Source organism: Moschus berezovskii, chromosome 7, assembly GCF_049115385.1.
Source record: "Moschus berezovskii isolate FMDL1 chromosome 7, NW_MosBer_1.0, whole genome shotgun sequence".
Lineage (NCBI taxonomy): Eukaryota > Metazoa > Chordata > Mammalia > Artiodactyla > Moschidae > Moschus > Moschus berezovskii.
This window is the reverse complement of record NC_142466.1, coordinates 108,409,078-108,428,907: the sequence shown is the minus strand read 5'-3', so window position 1 is coordinate 108,428,907 and position 19,830 is coordinate 108,409,078. Positions and strand designations below refer to the sequence as shown.

Sequence of the window (19,830 nt, the reverse complement as noted above, 5' to 3'; positions counted from 1 at the left end):
GCAAGAACACTGGAGTGGGTTGCCATTTCCTTCTCCAAGATATAGGTAGAGTATAACCTTTAAAAAGTGAATCAGTGTATTATACACCTGTAACTTACATAATATTGTACATCAACCATTCTTTCAGTTCAGTTCAGTTCAGTTGCTCAGTCGTGTCCGACTCTTTGCGACCCCACGAACCACAGCACGCCAGGCCTCCCTGTCCATCACCAAATCCCGGAGTTCATTCAAACTCACGTCCATCGAGTCGGTGATGCCATTCAGCCATCTCATTCTCTGTCCCCTTCTCCTCCTGCCCCCAATCCCTCCCAGCATCAGAGTCTTTTCCAGTGAGTCAACTCTTCACATGAGGTGACCAAAGTATTGTAGTTTCAGCTTTAGCATCAATCCTTCCAATGAACATCCAGGACTGATCTCCTTTAGGGTGGACTGGCTGGATCTCCTTGCAGTCCAAGGGACTCAAATAACTAACTAAATAAAATGTGTTTGTAAACCCCAACTGTATCAATGGCTGACTACAGTAATTATCTAAATCCTTTTGTATAACTTTTAGATTTGTTCTTATTCTGTTATATTTCTTATTTATTTTCAGATTTGTCTATTGATGAAGAAATAATTTTTGTAAATTATTTGACGGCCTATAAAAATCAGCTACCAACTTTGCACACTCTGTTGAGTAGGCTAAAACTATTTTTAGTAAAGGATCCCTTGCCAGATTTCAAAGCACAGATCTCCACAGAAGCTAAATTTTTCAGGTACTTAGTTGCCCAGTGTCGTAAATATTTTTAAGAGGAGAAAATATTCTTTGTATGTTCACAAGTCTAGATGCTATCAATTATAGTATTTTATTATTAGCTCAAGTCTAATTTTAATCACTATATATTTTGACTAATTATGTTTGGTATGTACCCTGTTTTTAGTAAACACTAATTTAATGTTTTATTTTTTGTTAAGGGAGTGTTTCTCTTTTCAAGGAGATGTAAAATGTTTTGTGAAAGAAGATTTTTACATGGATAAAGAGGACTTTTGTCAGGAGAAACTGAAAGATACAGTAGGTTTAAATGAAGCTGTAGTATTTGCTTTCAGTCATTTTTAAATTAAAGTTAGTAAATCATACTTTTATAAGTTGTAGTAATATACATTGCCCATCTATTGTTGTCAAGTTAAAAAACTCGATAATGTGTTGAACATGTGTCAATTAAAGAGTCAAATATACTTCAGAGATAGCATTCTAAACCTTGGCTATGATTGAAATTACTTGATAAATTTTAATAAAATTCTGAAGCTTGGATCCTACTCAGATGTATTCTGATCTAATTGGTCTGGTGTGCATCCCAGGTATAGGGAATTTTCAAACCTCTCCCAATAATTTTAATCAATATACCTGGTATAGGACACTAAGAGATTATATATACATTGGTCTTAAGGCATTTAAAGGTTTCTATTTTTTACAAACAAAAACCTTAACACACATGGTAAAAATATTAATTCACCTGTTAGCTCCTTTTCTCCAGTCTCCTTCTTCCCCTGTTACTTCTGAGAGCTATGCATATATAGTCTCACATATTGAAGAATCCAGTTCTGTCGGAATTAGAGAGAAATAAATTCTATGGAATGCAATAAAGATCCATTCCATTCCACCTACTCTTTTTACTCCATTCACCAACTCTCATTTGCTGCAGTGATTGCTTTAACTTAGAATTTTGAAATGTTATTAACACAAAAGAAAATATTTATATATCTAGGGATATTGTACATCACTAATGCAAACAGTGGCCATGAAGGATTTTATTCAGAAAGAAAATTGCTTGTAATATATATTTTTTGGCTGCTACACTTACTTTTAAAATAAAATGTCTGCAGAGCATTAAAATTTTTGAGTGTGGATTTAGTTTTTAAATTACACCAATGAAGCAAATGTATCTTTTTGTGAAGTCAGAAATATTTATTTGGAAAGCCTCACTAAAAACTTGTCTTACCTATATATTATTTTAGTCATTAGCTTTGCTTGAATGTGAATTGTTAGCACCTATAAGCCACAAACAAGAAGTTGATATTCCATCACTCTCAGAACTGAAGGAGTCATTAAACTTAATGCCAGAAATAATAAATTATGCAGATGAAAATGAAAACCTTTCCAAAACAGGTGAGAATTAAATGGGTGTGTTTGGATATAAAAGGGCAACATTTGGAATCGTGGTGATAGAAATGTTCTGTGTCCAACTTCAGTGTTAGTATACCGATTGTGATGTTTTATAAAGTTTTGCAAGATGTTACCCTTTTACATGAAATTTCTGTATATTATTTTTATAATTCCACATGAATCTATAAGTATGTCAAAATTAAAATATAATTTCAAAAGGCCTCCCAAAAACCGATTATTTGTTAGAACTTCTTAATAATGTTTGTTACAAAAGTTCTTGGTCAGTAAACCTTTTCTGAACCTTTAGATTTTTAAAAAGTTTCCTGTAAGGTTACACAGCAAAAATCTCAAAATTATTATTGATAAAACTCTTTTCTCATTGTCTTCTCTTTGTATACTTACACGCTTAAAATGTCTCAAATTAATCTATTTCAAGGTAATTATACAAATAGAGCTAAAGCACATATGGCTATATTAATTTTTTGAGTTATTTACACAGTGACAAAATGTTAACAACTTCTATGCTGACTCTAGAGACTCACAGTAAGGTTATGATTCATGGATCAGATGACTGGGAGAGTCATAAGCTGGAATTTAGATAGTTTCTTCCTAGTTAAATATAGTAAATATTGTTGAAGTCTTCTAATATAATTTGAGCCCACATATTTACTGTGGTGCTGGAGAAGACTCTTGAGAGTCCCTTGGACTGCAAGGAGATCCAACCAGTCCATCCTAAAGGAGATCAATCCTGGATGTTCATTGGAAGGACTGATGCTAAAACTGAAACTCCAATACTTTGGCCACCTCATGCAACGAGTTGACTCACTGGAAAAGACTCTGATGCTGGGAGGGATTGGGGGTGGAAGGAGACGGGGACAACAGAGAATGAGATGGCTGGATGGCATCGCCGACTCGATGGACATGAGTTTGAGTGAACTCCGGGAGTTGGTGATGGACAGGGAGGCCTGGTGTGCTGTGATTCATGGGGTTGCAAAGAGTTGGACACGACTGAGCAACTGAACTGAACTGAACTGAACTGATTTAACGCTCCTCTTATAAATTCCAATTGAAATAATTAAAGATATATAATATTAGGAAAGAGTGAAGGGGGATTTATGATATCCATTGAAAACAGGGATGCTTGCCATCAACATACTTGAAAGCTTTCTTGCAGACAAGACTAAATCAAGGGGATTAATGCTCAGCGTTTAAGTCTAGCAAGGTTACGAAAAGGCAACCTGAGTAAATGGATCAAATTTATACTAGAACTTGAACATCTAGCAGAGCTCAAAACCACAGGTAGCCTATGGGCTTTTTAGAAGGATACAAATCCATGAATGCTAATGGAAAGCACAAATGACTTTATTGAATAATTGTGGTGTTACACTCTCAGCCTTTACTTGGCCCTGGTGGTGATAGTTTAGTTGTTCAGTTGTGTCTGGCTCTTTGCAACCCTAGGGACTGTAGCCTGCCAGGCTCCAGTGTCCATGGGGTTTTCAAGGCAAGAATACTGGAGTGTGGGTTGCCGCTTCCTTCTTCAGGGAAACTTCCCCATCCAGGGATCAAACCCGGGTATCCTGTATTGCAGGCAGTCTCCTGCAATGCAGGCAGATTCTTTACCAGCTGAGCCACTAGGGAAGCTTCTTACTTGGCTCTAATGGTGACTAAGTGACTCCTCAGAGGAGTCATTGTGGAATGAACTGAGGAATGAACAAGGTTACAGAAAACTAATATCATAGTATTATTGCTGATAATAGACTTCCTTTTTTTGTCTTTTCAGATCTTACTATCAAGCATGGAGTTGATCTTGAGGATATAAAATGCAGCTCCATAGAAATTTTGGCCATTCAAAATCAATATGAACCAGAGTACAGTCAACCAGGTAGAAATTTTGAATAAACCACTGAGTTTATCAGGGATATCTATATATGATGTAAAAGTACAATACATTCACATATAAAGTCTACTAAGAGACAGTTTTCATGTTTAAATCTTGATTATTGCAAACCAAGTTCTTTTATCTATCCCTTACATTTGTTCCTATCGTTAACATCCTTCTGGCATCAAAACTGAATAATATATAGTGGAGAGGTACAAAGATTGAAGAAGAGGAATGAAGGAAATAGCATTAATATTAAAAACAGAAATCTTATAATGTTATAGTTCAGTAATAAAATTTTACCTCAGTATGAACAGTCTTGCTGACTGTTATTACAGTTTTGTAAATTTTACTTTTTAATCCCCAAAGCAATCCTATCATTATTGTTAATATTACTGTCCTACCAAATTTGGAAGGTCAGAATCATCTTTTGTTCCAGTGTAATGCCAGACTATGTTGCTTTCAAACTGTGCTGACAATACTGTTATTTAGTTACATTTTTATCTGGATCAAATTAATCATCTATTTGAAAGTATGCTGTTTTATTTATGCGAGTGATAGAAACACATTGGTTCCGTATCATAAATGATGATTATTTTTTCAAACCCGCCCTATAAAAATATAATTCTGTGCTAGCCCACCTAGTTTCCAGACTTTTTAAGGTGAAGAATTACTCTCTATTAATACTGTTTGCTTAACATCACCAGTATTTAGTACAGAGATAAAAATAGCACTGTGTCCTAAGTACTGACAGTATTATTTGTCAGAATTTAAAACATTATTACATGCATTGAACCTGGACTGGCGATTCGTTTCACATATGATTATATACATATTTCAATGCCATTCTCACAAATCATCCCACCCTCGCCCTCTCCCACCTGTCAATGTATGGCAAAACCAACAGAATAATGTAAAATAATTAGCCTCCAATTAAAATAAATAATTTTTAAAAAAATGATAACTTCAAGCTGAAAAAATAAAAGCTATCACTGTTTAATGCTTAAAAAAAATTAAAAATAAAACATTATTACACATAAAGTCTTAGAATTTATCTTAAATGGTAAATTTAATAAAGTTCAGTTATCATTGTATTTTTAAAACATCACCATTATCATCGTTGAGACACCATGTGATATATGTGTAGTTCTTTATATAGATGGAAGTTTAAAACTGTTATTTTGTATTTCAAATAACCCAAATTTATATCGATTGAAAATTTTTTTTTGTAACAGAATGATTGAACATAATAGTTGGTTACAAAAGTCACAAATTATACATATTTATTCAATGTTTATATAACATGATTTTTATTAATTTTTATATATTCCAGTAGAGTTAGAAATGCCATTAACTCGTCTAGACCTAACAAACCACCATTCTTCAGTGAATTCATTATGTGCAGAACTTCAGACATTTCCATCTTCTGTTTGTAAAATGTAAGTAAAGATAATATCTAGAACTCAGATTGCAATTCAGAAGAAGCAATCTTTAATTAAATCTCTCCATATTAAGTCAGTTTCCAAGATATTTCTGTGAAAAAAAATGTAAGAGATTAAATGGTGTTTATAATAAGAAACTGATGGGAATATATGAATATATATGTACATAACTTTTTATATGCACAGAATATCTTTAGAAGGACACGTGAAAATCAAGTAATGTTGGTTGAAATCAGAAAGGAACTGGGTAAACTGGCAATATATAGGAGCTAGTAAGTGATGGTGGAGAAGGCAATGGCAAGCCACTCCAGTACTCTTGCCTAGAAAATCCCATGGATGGAGGTGCCTGGTAGGCTGCAGTCCATGGGGTCACTACTAGTCAGACACAACTGAGCGACTTCACTTTCACTTTTCACTTTCACACATTGGAGAAGGCAATGGCAACCCACTCCAGTGTTCTTGCCTGGAGAATCCCAGGGACGGGGGAGCCTGGTGGGCTGCCATCTCTGGGGTCGCACAGAGTCGGACACGACTGAAGCGACGTAGCAGCAGCAGCAGTAAGTGATGGAGTTAGGCTCTTTTATACTTTTAGTATTTTGAATGTGAATATATCACCATCAAATATAAACAACTCAAAAATTTTAATTTTAAACTTAAACCATCTGCTTAGAAAATTGCCAGTGGATGCTTACCAATGACACTGCCTCTATTGGCACTCATTACCATGAAATACAGTGTAGTAGTATATTGATTTGCTAGGGCTGCCATAACAAATACCATAGACTGAGTGACTTAAACAATAAAAATTTATTTCTTCATAGTCTGCTGCTGCTGCTAAGTCACTTCAGTCGTGTCCGACTCTGTGTGACCCCATAGACAGAAGCCCACCAGGCTCCCCCATCCCTGGGATTCTCCAGGCAAGAACACTGGAGTGGGTTGCCATTTCCTTCTCCAATGTGTGAAAGTGAAAGTGAAGTCGCTCAGTCGTGTCCGACCCCCAGCGACCCCATGGACTACAGCCTACCAGGCTCCTCCATCCATGGGATCCTCCAGGCAAGAGTACTGGAGTGGCTTCTTCATAGTCTAGAGGCTAGAAATCTGAGATCTGGATATAAGCAGGGTTGGATTCTTCCTGAGGCCTCTCTCCTTGGCTTGTAGAAAGCTGTCTTCTCCCTTTGTCTTCATGTGGTCTTTCCTCCATGCACGTCTATGTCCTGATCTCTTCTTCTTAAAAGGACACCGGTTATACCGGATTAGGCCCCACACAAATCGCCCCATTTAACTTAGTTCAGTTCAGTTCAGTCACTCAGTCGTGTCCGACTTTTTGCGACACCATGAATCACAGCACGCCAGGCCTCCCTGTCCATCACCAACTCCCAGAGTTCACTCAAACTCACGTCCATCGAGTCGGTGATGCCATCCAGCCATCTCATTCTCTGTCATTCTCCTCCCGCCCCCAATCCTTCCCAGCATCAGAGTCTTTTCCAGTGAGTCAACTCGTCGCATGAGGTGGCCAAAGTATTGCAGTTTCAGCTTTAGCATCAGTCCTTCCAATGAACACCCAGGATTGATCTCCTTTAGAATGGACTGGTTGGATCTCCTTGCAGTCCAAGGGACTCTCAAGAGTCTTCTCCAGCACCACAGTTCAAAAGCATCAATTCTTCGGCGATCAGCTTTCTTCACAGTCCAACTCTCACATCCATACATGACCACGGGAAAAACCATAGCCTTGACTAGGCAGACCTTGGTTGGCAAAGTAATGTCTCTGCTTTTTAATATGCTATCTAGGTTGGTCATAACTTTCCTTCCAAGGAGTAAGTGTCTTTTAATTTCATGGCTGCAATCAGAATCTGCAGTGATTTTGGAGCCCAAAAAAATAAAGTTTGACACTGTTTCCACTGTTTTCCCATGTATTTCCCATGAAGTGATGGGACCAGATGCCATGATCTTAGTTTTCTGAATGTTGAGCTTCAAGCCAACCTTTTCACTCTCCTCTTTCACTTTCATCAAGAGGCTTTTTAATTCCTCTTCACTTTCTGCCATAAGGGTGGTGTCATCTGTATATCTGAGGTTATTGATATTTCTCCCAGCAATCTTGATTCCAGCTTGTGCTTCTTCCAGCCCAGCGTTCCTCATGATGTACTCTGCATATAAGTTAAATAAGCAGGGTGATAATATACAACCTTGACGTACTCCTTTTCCTATTCGGAACCAGTCTGTTGTTCCATGTCCAGTTCTAACTGTTGCTTCCTGACCTGCATACAGATTTCTCAAGAGGCAGGTCAGGTGGTCTGATATTCCCATCTCTTTCAGAATTTTCCACAGTTTCTTGTGATCCACAGTCTGCTTTAAAGACCTTACCTCCAAATATAGTCATTCTAAGGTACTGAGAATTAGGGCTTCAACATATGAATTTGAGGGAGAACACAATTCAGCCCATAGTAAATAGTTAATGGTGCAATCCCTGATAGCTTAGACAATAAAGCGTCTGCCTGCGATGCCAGAGACCCGGGTTCGATCCCTGGGTCAGGAAGATCCCCTGGAGAAGGAAATGGCAACCCACTCCAGTATTCTTGCCTGGAAAATCCCATGGACTGAGGAGCCTGGTAGGCTATAGTCCATGGGTTCACAAAAAGTCTGACAAGATTGAGCGACTTCACTTTCACTTTCAAGTAGTTAATAACCCAGCAGTACAGCCAGATTGTCTGGCTCTGTCCTTTACTAGCTCTGTGATCTTAATTGTCCTGTGCCTCAGCTTCCTAATCTATAATATTGGGATAATAATAGTACATACTCTGAGTTCTTAGTTGTGATTGGCTAATCTGGCAGAGGAGAATGCTATTGGATTACTGGAAGCAACTGGAGCATCTCATCAGGCTCTACTAATGGTCTCAGGAGAGTGTCACAGCATAAAATGAAGAAAGCTGACATTGAGGGCACCAATTATCTTCATCTTCTGGCAAAGAGGGATTTCCTTTACGAGGAGTAAATTTATAGAGTTTATGCAGAACTCTACCATGAACTAGAACTGCCCATATCAGATATGAGCTCTAACAAAATAGCATGGGACAAGTACAGAAACTCCCTATAATTTGTTTAAATATTTTAATCCCTTTGTTAAGATGCAGGATGTTTATTTGCAGGGACTGTATTTCTTTTTGTGTGTGTTCTTTTACTCTTTTACTTACTCCATATACCCTTGTTGTTGTTGTTAACTCTCTAAGTCATATCCAATTCTTTGCAACCCTTTGAACTTTAGCACGCCAGTCTTCCCTGTCCTTCACTATCTCCCAGAGTTTGCTCAAACATGAGTTTGAGTCAGTAATGCCATCCAACCATCTCATCCTCTGTCCCCCTGCCCTCAATCTTTCCCAGCATCAGGGTCTTTTTCAGTGAGTCAGCTCTTCACATCAGGTGGCCAAAGTATTGGAGCTTAAGCATCAGTCCTTCCAATGAATATTCAGGGTTGATGTCCTTTAGGATTGACTGGTTTGCATCTGTTAAGGCAGATTGTCAATTAGAAACAAAAACTAGCTGGAATTAATATAATCTTCAATTTCTCATATTGCAAGTATTTATTTAAACTGCAGTAAACTCATTTTAATCACACACGTTTTATACCTACTTATTGTTATAATTCAAACACCTAATGAAAATTTATGAAATTAAGTCTTATCTGTGTTTATGATTTGCCAGTTAGAACAAAAAGACTTTTAAATTAGCCAAAGATTTTAGGGCCTTTTGAAACAACTTTGAGAAACAGTCTCATCACTGGCAAATCATTTCCATTGGTTCATGAACATAAAAACTTAAAAATCCCTATTTAAAAATAAATTTACACATCAACTGTGAAACTGAAAACAAAGAGAACAAATATTTTTAGAAAACAGAAAGGAAATATAATATGTAATGTTATTGTACTTTTAACTTGCTTTTATAGCCCTAATTACTTTCGTTTCAGAACACAACATTTTGGCTAGAGATATAACCAGTTAACAAATTTTTTAGTTCCGGCTACACGTAAAACTCTATGCTAGATTTTATGGTGCTAAAAAAATGTCTGCATGGTGTTAAGTCTTTTTTCTACACTAACTGATTGCTGAATTGTGAATATATTTTTATATATGACCAAAGAAAATATCAAATTCAGACATGTCTTCAGAAAGTGCGATTAAGAATGAGGTCATTTGTCTGTATTATGATCTTCTGATGGACTTGGTTTGCCTAAATATTTATCCTTCCTTTTACTTTAAGATAATCACCTACAATCTGAGGTATCAGGTTGTCAAAGAGACCTTGGCAAGGTTTAAGAACTGTCTAGCTTCTCAAATATTACCACCACATGCAAGATTTTTGGGTTATGTGAGTAAATTGGGTGATTTAGACTTAAGATCTAGTTGTCTGATACTATCCAGAATTGTCAATTGAACTAGCAGTACTTACAGTTAGCATGTTCATGTATGTTCTGTGGGGCTTCCCTGGTGACTCAGATGATAAATAATCTGCTTGCAATGCAGGAGACCTGGGTTCAATCCCTGGGTCAGGAAGATCCCCTGGAGAAGGGAATGGCTACCCGCTCCAGTATTCTTGCCTTGAAAATCCCATGGACAAAGGAGCCTAGTGGGCTACAGTCCATGGGGTCACAGTACGAACAGAGAAACAGAATACAATCACTTCTCACTTAGGAGGGTGTGGGACGTTTGGGGCATAGATTAAAGGGTTTGTGAATTAATGGTCTCTTCCCTGTTGTTGTTCTTGTTCAGTCGTTTAGTTGTGTCTGACTCTTTGTGACCCCTTTATTTCTACACTAACTGATTGCTGAATTGTGAATATATTTTTATATGTGACCAAAGAAAATATCTCTGGACTGCAGCATGCCAGGCTTCCCTGTCCTTCATCGTCTTCCAGAGTTTGCTCAAACTCATGTCCATTGAGTTGGTGATACCATCCAACCATCTTGTCCTCTGTCATCCCCTTCTCCTCCTGCCCTTAATCTTTCCCAGCATCAGGGTCTTTTCCAACAAGTCAGCTCTTTGCATCCGGTGGCTAGAGTACAGGAGCTTCAGCTTCAGCATCAGTTCTTGCAATGAATATTCAGGACTGATCTTTAGGATTGACTAATTTGATCTCCTTGCAATCCAAGGGACTTTCAAGAGTCATCTCCAACATCACTGTTCAAAGGCATCAATTCATCAGTGCTCAGCCTTCTTTATGGTCCAATTCTCACATCTGCACATGACTACTGGAAAAACCATAGCTTTGACTAGATGGATCTTTGTTGGCAATTATTTTCCTTTTTAAATTTTGCTTTTTGCTCTGCTTTTTAATACACTGTCTAGGTTTGTCATAGCTCTTCTTGCAAGGAGCAAGCAAGTGTCTTTTAATTTCATGGCTGCAGTCACTGGCTACAGTGATTTTGGAGCCCAAGAAAATAAAGTCTGTCACTGTTTTCATTGTTTCCCCATCTATTTGCTATGAAGTGGTGAGACTGGATGCCATGATCTTCGTTTTTTGAATGTTGAATTTTAAGCCAGCTTTTTAACTCTCTGCTTTCACCTTCACAAGAAGCTCTTTAATTCCTCTTCACTTTCTGCCATAAGGGTGGTGTCATCTGCATATCTGAGGTTATTGATAGTCCTCCTGAAAATCTTGATTCCAGCTTGTGCTTCATCCAGCCTGTGCTTTATCCAGGTGTTTTGCATGATGTACTCTTCATGTAAGTTAAATAAGCAGGGTGACAATATACAGCCTTGACATACTCCTTTCCCAATTTTGAGCCAGTCCATTGTTCCTACTATGTACTAATTTTTGACCTCATACCTACTAATGAGCTGTATTTACTGATTTACACTGCTTGTCATACATACTTCCTTCTCTCCTCAATACCAAAAACACACAGACACATCACTCACTTACCCACAAAACTGAAGGACCTGAACTAAACTTTAGTATCTTTTACTTCCTGAAAAGGTAGAGGAGACAGAAATTTTTTTATAGTTCTGATCCTCAGCCAGTAGAAGCTCCAGAAATTGTTTAGAATGGACTTGGGTCCATTGTTATATTGTATTATATATATTATCTAATATTAAACTTTAACTCTTCTTTTTCAGTGATTTGCTTACTGCTGAAGAATCAGCTAACAAATACCATATGCTATGGCAATTAGAAAGCTGCCGAAGCTCTCTGAACTCATTTTTGATTAGAGGTAAAAATTGACTTTGAATGCTGAATAAAAAGTATAGATGAAAAGGTACAATCAGTAGAAATGTATTATTGTTGGACATGCTGCTCTGTCCATGAGATTCTCCAGGCAAGAATGCTGGAGTGGGTTGCCATATCCTTCTCCCTCTCTTTCCCTTCTTAAGCTAAAAAGTAATGGAAAGCTCTGTGCCACAATATCCAAAATGATAATTATCATAAAATCTGATAAAACATATCTTCTTATTTAGGCTCATTATGATGATAAAATTTCTGATTTAATAAATCTTACATTAATTCTTCAAAATATTATTGAATGTATTAATTTAGTAATTACTAAAATGGTCAAACAAAATAAAGTTTTATTTCCTGCTAAATAGTAGAATAATTTTAACTTCATGATATTTCCATAGATTGAAATAAACCTTTATGTGACTTCTGTTGCTATAATATTTTAGACTTTTACAAATATTAGCATCTTGAAAATGAAATACTAGATATGTTTGTTTTATTTTTATTCTAATTTGTAAAAATCTACTTTATAAGAGATTTCTAGTGTGGCTCTGTTTTTTTTTTTTTTCCATTTTTTTGCCCTGTGGATTGTTTCTCATATTTGTTGTTTGGTTTGTTTTTATTTTTTAAGTGCCAAGAACTGAAGAGCCCAACAATCAATATTCACTTACAGATTTGAAAAAGATATTTTCTGTTGAAGAAGAAAAACTTATGATTAATCCTGTAAATGCAGAGTGGTGGAAAGAAGCAAGACTAAATCTGACAGAAACTTTGGAACCTCTAAGTACATATTTGGGTCATAATAATTTATCTTCCGATAATACTAAATTGGAGACATTTTTACCTACAAATGTGCCTCAATTAGAACGTAAGTATAATAGTAAATATCACTTCTGTAAACATTTTCAGAATGAGAAAATGTTAGATATTGGCTTTCCAGGAGGTAATTGGGAAAATACAACTAAATTCCAGCATTTAATATAGCTCTGGCTCTGCCAGAATTTATAACTTTGACCTTCACTGAAAAGAGTCTGATGCTGGGAGGGATTGGGGGTGGGCGGAGACAGGGACGAGAGAGAATGAGATGGCTGGATGGCATCACCGACTCGATGGACATGAGTTTGAGTGAACTCCGGGAGTTGGTGATGGACAGGGAGGCCTGGCGTGCTGTGATTCATGGGGTTGCAAAGAGTCGGACACAACTGAGTGACTGAACTGAACTGAACTGAACTGAAGCCCCATTTTCTTCCTTGAAAAAATGAGGAAGTTTGACAAACTAATCCTTAAGTCTCTGTTCTAAAGTTCTATAGTCTCAGCTTTAAATCTCTAGACATTTTCAGTTAAAGAGACCTTATTTCCTTTTATAAATGATAATTTCTAGCTCATTTTCTGTTTACATCAGCCTAGGTGTAAACCAGCACCATTATTTTTTGACCTGACAGCTGAGTTTTAAGTGTTCAGTAATGTCTAGTAATCTCTTTTCAACAATGGGAATCATCCTTTGATACCAAAAGGTTTATTCATTAGGCATTTTTAAACTTGATACAATGTAAGTATTTTACTTAGGAATTTTATATCTGTGGATTTTTTAAAAGATTTTATTCAGGAACTTTTTCTAGTACTGTATTTAGGAACTTTGTGTCTATGTTCTCCCAAACTCCTTGAGCATATTTATGATCATTACCTTGAACTCTTTATTAAGTAGACTGCTTATCTTCACTTAGCTCTTCCTGGGGTTTTATCTTGTTCCTTTATTGGGAACATATCCTTCTGTCTCTTCATTTTGCCTAATTCACAGTTTTTATTTCTGTGTGTGGGGTAGGATGGTTATGTTTCCTAGTTTTGGAAAAGTGGTCTTTTGGAGCAGTTGTATCTGTCCCAGCAGGGCACTCCCTTCTGGTCGCTAGAGTTATGTGTGCTAGTTATATGCACTATATGCACTATGCACAGCCCTACGTGGGCTGTGTAGGCACTTTTGTTGTGGCAGATTGACTAATGTGAGTGGTCTGATAGGTGTGGCTGCCCCCTTGTCCAGTTGGTTGCCAAACCCTGCTTTTGTGTGGAGGCCACTGGCCACTAGTGGGTGGGGCTGGGTCACAAAGTGGCTGGCTGTGGAGCTGGGGACCCCAAGATTATTGTTGACCTACTGATGGGTAGAACCAGGTCCCAGAATGGCTGGTTGCAAAGTTGGGAGTCCTGGATCTAGTGTCAGCCTGCTGGTAGGTGGAACTGGTTTTTGATATGATTAGCTGTAGGGTTTGAGGCTGGGATTAGCCAAATAGTGCGTGGGTTTTATACACTCAGGTGGCTGGCTGAGGAGCCCAAAGTGTCCCAGAGCTGATGTTATCCTACTGATGCGCTGTGGTAGGGTTCAGATGATCCAGGGCTAGTGCCCACCCACTGGCAGATGGAGCCAGGTCTTGGGGTCTCCTAACTGATACTGGCCTGCTGGTGGGCAGGGTTGAGACCTAAAAGATCCTGGGCTGCTGTCCAGCCACTGGTGGGCAGGTATGGTTCTTTGGCCTTCTGGTGGGCAGGACCACATCCCAGGGTGGCTGGGGGCTTGGAGGGCCTGCTGGTAGGTGGTACTGTGTCCCCACACAGCTAGCTCCTGGGCCTGAGGAATCTCAGTACTAATGCCCAAAAGGCTGGTGGGTGGTGCCTGACCCAGTGCTAATAAGCTAGAGGGAGGATTTCAAAATGGCACCTATCAGCACTAGAATCTTCATGGCAGAACAAGTGTCCAAAAGACAGCTACTGCCAACATCTGTGTCCCGAGGGTGAGCTCCAACTGCCCCTGCCTTCTTGGAAATCTCTCCAAGATCAGCTGGTAGGTCTGACTCAGGCTCCTTTCAAAGTATTGCCTCTGCCCTGGGTCTCAGGGTGAGTGAGATTTTGTGTGCCTCTTTTGAGAGTGGAGACTGTTTCCTACAGCTCTCCTGAAAGAAAGCCCTAGAAGCTTTCAGTGTCAACTATTCTGGGGACTCGCCTTCCTGGTGCATGACCCCAACTATGGAAGCCAGAAGTGGGGGTCTGTAAATGAAATTCTGGCTCATCCCCTAAAAGGAATCTTGTACCCATTAACAGTCACTCCCATTCTGTGTCTTTATGGATTTATCTATTCTGGATGTTCTGTAGAAATGGAATCATGAAATATGTGGTCTTTTGTGATTGACTTACTTCATTTAGCATGTTTTCAAGATGTGTCCATATTATAGCATGTGCATACCTTAATATAAAGTATTGATCAAGTATCTTGTCAAATTTGTAATTGGGGTTCTTTTAAAATGTTAAGTTATAGGAGTTCTTTATGTATATTGGATATCATCTTTTTTAAAGTATATGTATTGCAAGTATTTTCTTCTGGTCTGTGGCTTGCTTGGTACATAAGTTTTTGACACTTACCTTAGAATAACTGTTACCTCTAGGGCTGTGAGTAGCTGTAAGCCTATTGGCAGGGGGCTGGAATTATTTCTTTGCCCGGTAACCTTAGCTCCAGTAGTAGGAAAAGAGGTGCTGAATTTTTATCCTTTAAAAAGTTATTTTTTTCAGAGAAAACATTGATTTTAAAAGCAGTAAACAAAGTCCTCCTAAGGATCACATTATATTAATAAGAACCTAGAACTAAAGGTATCTTAATACCCTAGTAGAACACCCATTTAGGCATGAAAATCATTGGATATTTTTATTTTCCATTTTCAGCATGGTTAGAACATGAAGATTGTTCCTCTCCTCTTATACTTATTAATGAGCAATCTACAAATGATCATTTATCAGCTCCACAAAAGACTCCATCTCCAACTAAAGAAGTATCAGACTTGAATCTTTCTGATGAATATGTCTCTGTTGAAATACCAAGAAAAGAAGAAAAACCAAAGAATGACCTAGAACTAGGTTATGGAATAATCCAAAATAAAGAAAATAAAGATCACTTGGAACTTGACAGCACAGTACCATCTACTGAATCACCTTCCTCTTCAAAAATTGAAAAAGCATCTTTTAAACATGGTAAAAAACGGGAGAATAATTTGGACCTTTTGAGCGACTTTATTATGCTGCGAAATAAGTATCCGACTTGTACCTCAAAGACTGAAGTCACAGACAATGATGGAAAAGATGGTGGGTAACTTAGTAATAATTTGGTGTAGGTATGATAGTTTCAAGGACTAAACAGATAATTTATTATAGAAAGTAAAGAAATAAAGTTCTTCAGGTAAAACATGTTTTTCTTCAAAGAAAATATCATTGATTCATTACACATTGTATAAAGAGATGGATATGGGATATACAGGTATAAATGTAGACACGTATTTTCCAAAAAATTTAAAAGCACCTTTGAACTTGTAAGAAAAGCCACTATTTATAAAAAACACTTTCTACAATTTAGTCATACAGATTCATCACTTTTGGTGATCTTTCTGCCATTCTTTTTTCTCTTTTAGCTCACAGTTCTCCATCAATGTTTTAGCTTATATTTTAATATGTACTTAAGAATCTTTTGTCCATTTGGTTGCTTATTACCCCTTTTAACTTTACCAAAAAGTTTCTGTTTGACTTATAACTGTTTTACATTAATTGCTTATAAACATATCCAAGTAATGTGTGTCATATCATTTCACTCTTGGTAAAGAAAATATTCTAGAATTCTAATACTCTAGAATGTGTTTGACATAGGTTACCCAAGTGAAACAAGTACAAAACTATTTATAGATATAACATAGATATAACTGTCCTATGTATTATTAATGCACACAAGATCTTGCCCCTGAATAAGCCAGAAGTAAAATATATACCAAAAATTAGTTTGAGGGTCCAGTGAGCTTGCTAATCAAACACCAGAATTGTGGAGAGTAGCTACCCAGCCCCAGACTATGCTGGACTGGACCAAGATTCCCCATGATTGGGGAACTGCTTGTGATTCAAGACAGAAAAGCAGAAAAGAATGCTTGTTCCTTATGTGCAGCATGATATGAAAGCCTTGTATAGATCTATTTAAAGTTACAATACTTTGTCAGTCAGTGCATTTTCACAAAGAAAAATTCAATGAAAATGCTGGAAAGTATTTAAAATCCCAGAATTTTATGACCCTTAATGTTGATATATATTTGCCCTAAAGTTTCTTTTTATGTAATAATTTGACCACCTTTAACCTCCCTTACTAGGAAACAACTCTATATGTAACAGATCTTTTTAACCAATTTGTACCATAATTCAGAGCATAATTTCTATACATTGAAAGAATGAGCAAAATAGAAAGAATTATCTTATCAATATAATACATAAATAGGAATTTGTATACGAATTGTTGTTTTCAGGTTCATGAATGTTTTCAATTTCTATTCATATTTGAGGCAAAGAAAAAAGAACTCAGTCCAAAACTAGCACCTGACATCCTTTTCTGGTTGTCATAACTTGTGATGATATCTTGTAATAAGGAATGTTGGCAACAGAGAGAGGAAGCAGTAAGAAAGGAGAAAAAGATAAAGAGAATGTTTTCTTATTAAAAAGTTAGCCATTAATTAAACACTGAAAAGAATATTCGTGTTAGGTGGGAATGCTTCTGCACTCTTGATGTTTCCTTAGTTTTATGTTCCTGGCCTCTTTGTCCATTAATGTGTTCTCCCCAGAGGACCTGGAATGAATTATGTGTATTGTAAATTTGAAAAAGAATGTTGGCATAAGCCTACAGGAATGAGCTGCCCCATAAGTAGCAGGCCTTCTCGTCTGCTTCTCTATGTCGTGCATCTTTTCCAAGCAGGTCCCCAGCCATGCCAAACCCTGGCCCGTCCAGTATAATCTGAGGCAGGGTAGGTACTCTGCCAAATTCAGGTGTTTATTTAACAAGCTCACCTGACTCTCAGACCAAGCTTCTTTCTCCAACTTAGTTTTAATAACAGAGGTAATGTTTTGGTATGTATTTTTATTTATTATCTTATTTTATAGTTGATGCCAGGGCAGGGAAGAATGTTAGAATTTATTAGGCCCCCTCAAAAACTCTAATAATGATTATTTAATCATTATTAATAATCAAGCTACTTACATCATTTATACTTGCAAATAATAACAATCTAGTTTAGGATATTTTGCTCTATTTTTCTATTGTGTATTTAAAGCTCATAGAAGAAAAGTACAGTTATTGAACATTGTGTGCCAGGCACTAAATCACTTTTTAGAGAAAAATATGATACTATCACTGACCTTGAGAAGCTTCCAGTATAATAGAGTGTACCAGACTTGCAGATAATTTCAGTACAATGTTGTCAGTGCCAGGAGAGTATGCCGAGTGCTGAGGAAACAAAAAGGAGAGGCACTTTGCTGGCCTGGAAGTAGAGTGTGCAGTTACATAAGGCCTGTTACAGAAAATGCCTGAGAGCTAAAAGGCAAGTAGTAAGAAACGAGTTGAATGTTGACTTAGCAACTGAACAACAACAACAAAGAAAGAAGTGATCTTACTAAGAAAGGATGGAGACGGTAGGGTTTGGGGCCCAGGAGAGGATTAGTAGCAGAGGAGGGGTATGTGGACAGTCACAGAGAAGTGAAGTAGAAGGGACTGTGCCTCTTAGATGTCAGGAACTGTCCTTGGTGTCTATAGCACCTTATAACTATATTCGTAGTAGGTATATTAATCCATATTTTACACATGAGAAAACTGAGGCTCCATCAGAATTGGGATTGAAACACTCATTTGATGCCAAAGTTCTTTCCTTTATTGCCATTCAGCTTCCTACCCAGCACCATGTTAAGTCCACTGACCAGGACAGTTGTTCAGTTTAATACTGATGCATTTCAAAGAACTTTAACAGTTATGCTGCTGCTGCTGCTGCTAAGTCACTTCAGTCATGTCCGACTCTGTGTGACCCCATAGACGGAAGCCCACCAGGCTCCCCCATCCCTGGGATTCTCCAGGCAAGAACACAGGAGTGGGTTGCCATTTCTGATCATATTACAAAAAAGCATTTTAATCAACATTAAGTTGCCCTGAACAATGCAAATTAATGTTTTCATTAGAACTTCAAAATGAAGAACTTCCTTTGACTCTTCAAGAAGAAAGCCCTATTGTTTGTAATAATAAAACCCTAGAGAAAACAAATCAGGAAAGGAGAGCAGATAATGTCATCGAAATTCCAGCATCAGGTATATATTATGCTTTTCTAAATGCCTTCAAATGAAGTAAATTTGAAAGCTCATATATTAAAATGTTTCAAGATGGTAATGTGTTTCTAAAATTTAGGTATCTAGACTATACCTTATTTTCCATGTAATTTTCTTCACTTGTTTCAGATATTTCTTCATTCGAGTCTTACTCTCAAGTTCTTTCCAAACTCAGAATGCCTTATTTACTGCCTCTGCCCTCCCTGACTTGCCCTACTCTGGTCCACTAAGAATTATTTCTTCCTTCATTTAACTTGCTGATTTCCTGCATTCATCAGAGAAGAGCAAACTGCAGCTCCTCAAACTCTGACTCTTCTGCCCAGTCTGGAAAAATAAACCGTTAATGGTTACTCTCTCTGTTCTCTTACCCACCATCAGGGTGGTTTTATTGATTCCTATACTGATTTAAATGATTTGTTCTGCTGTAAAGAAAACTGTTCTTTACACTGACTCCCAAAGAACAGCCTGCTTAAGAACATCATGCTCATTGTGAAAATCAATAAGGAAATAGATGCTAGTTCTTTTGTATCATTTCATCTTTTAGTTAAATTTCATTTATGACCTTTATATGATAATACAAATCTTTAAATACTGATCTGCTGCTGCTAAGTCACTTCAATCGTGTCCGACTCTGTGTGACCCCATAGACGGAAGCCCACCAGGCTTCCCCGTCCCTGGGATTCTCCAGGCAAGAACACTGGAGTGGGTTGCCATTTCCTTCTCCAAAGTGTGAAAGTGAAAAGTGAAAGTGAAGTCGCTCAGTCGTGTCTGACCCTTAGCGACCCCACGGACTGCAGCCTACCAGGCTCCTCCATCCATGGGATTTTCTAGGCAATAGTACTGGAGTAGCTTGCCATTGCCTTCTCCAAAATACTGATCTAGTGAAAACTAAAAATAATTTGTCACTGTTATAAATGTGTTCAGCTTAAGGTTATAAACTAATAGTGGAGGGAAAAGAAAAAATAGTATGTAATTCTCTTTATATGGCTCCTCATATCTGCCCT

General features: G+C 37.5%; 1 protein-coding gene across 1 annotated transcript in view; it reads left to right on the top strand.

Annotated features, from left to right (window-relative positions):
• The window catches only part of SHOC1 (shortage in chiasmata 1), an 85,915-nt gene that overhangs the window by 19,196 nt on the left and 46,889 nt on the right, over positions 1-19,830 (top strand). Inside the window, exons 5-13 of the mRNA XM_088838271.1 lie at positions 593-755; positions 955-1,051; positions 1,996-2,146; positions 3,924-4,025; positions 5,356-5,461; positions 11,575-11,669; positions 12,306-12,542; positions 15,377-15,793; positions 18,683-18,808. Coding sequence (XP_088694397.1) covers positions 593-755; positions 955-1,051; positions 1,996-2,146; positions 3,924-4,025; positions 5,356-5,461; positions 11,575-11,669; positions 12,306-12,542; positions 15,377-15,793; positions 18,683-18,808 — 1,494 coding nt within the window. The remainder of the gene's footprint in view (positions 1-592; positions 756-954; positions 1,052-1,995; positions 2,147-3,923; positions 4,026-5,355; positions 5,462-11,574; positions 11,670-12,305; positions 12,543-15,376; positions 15,794-18,682; positions 18,809-19,830) is intronic.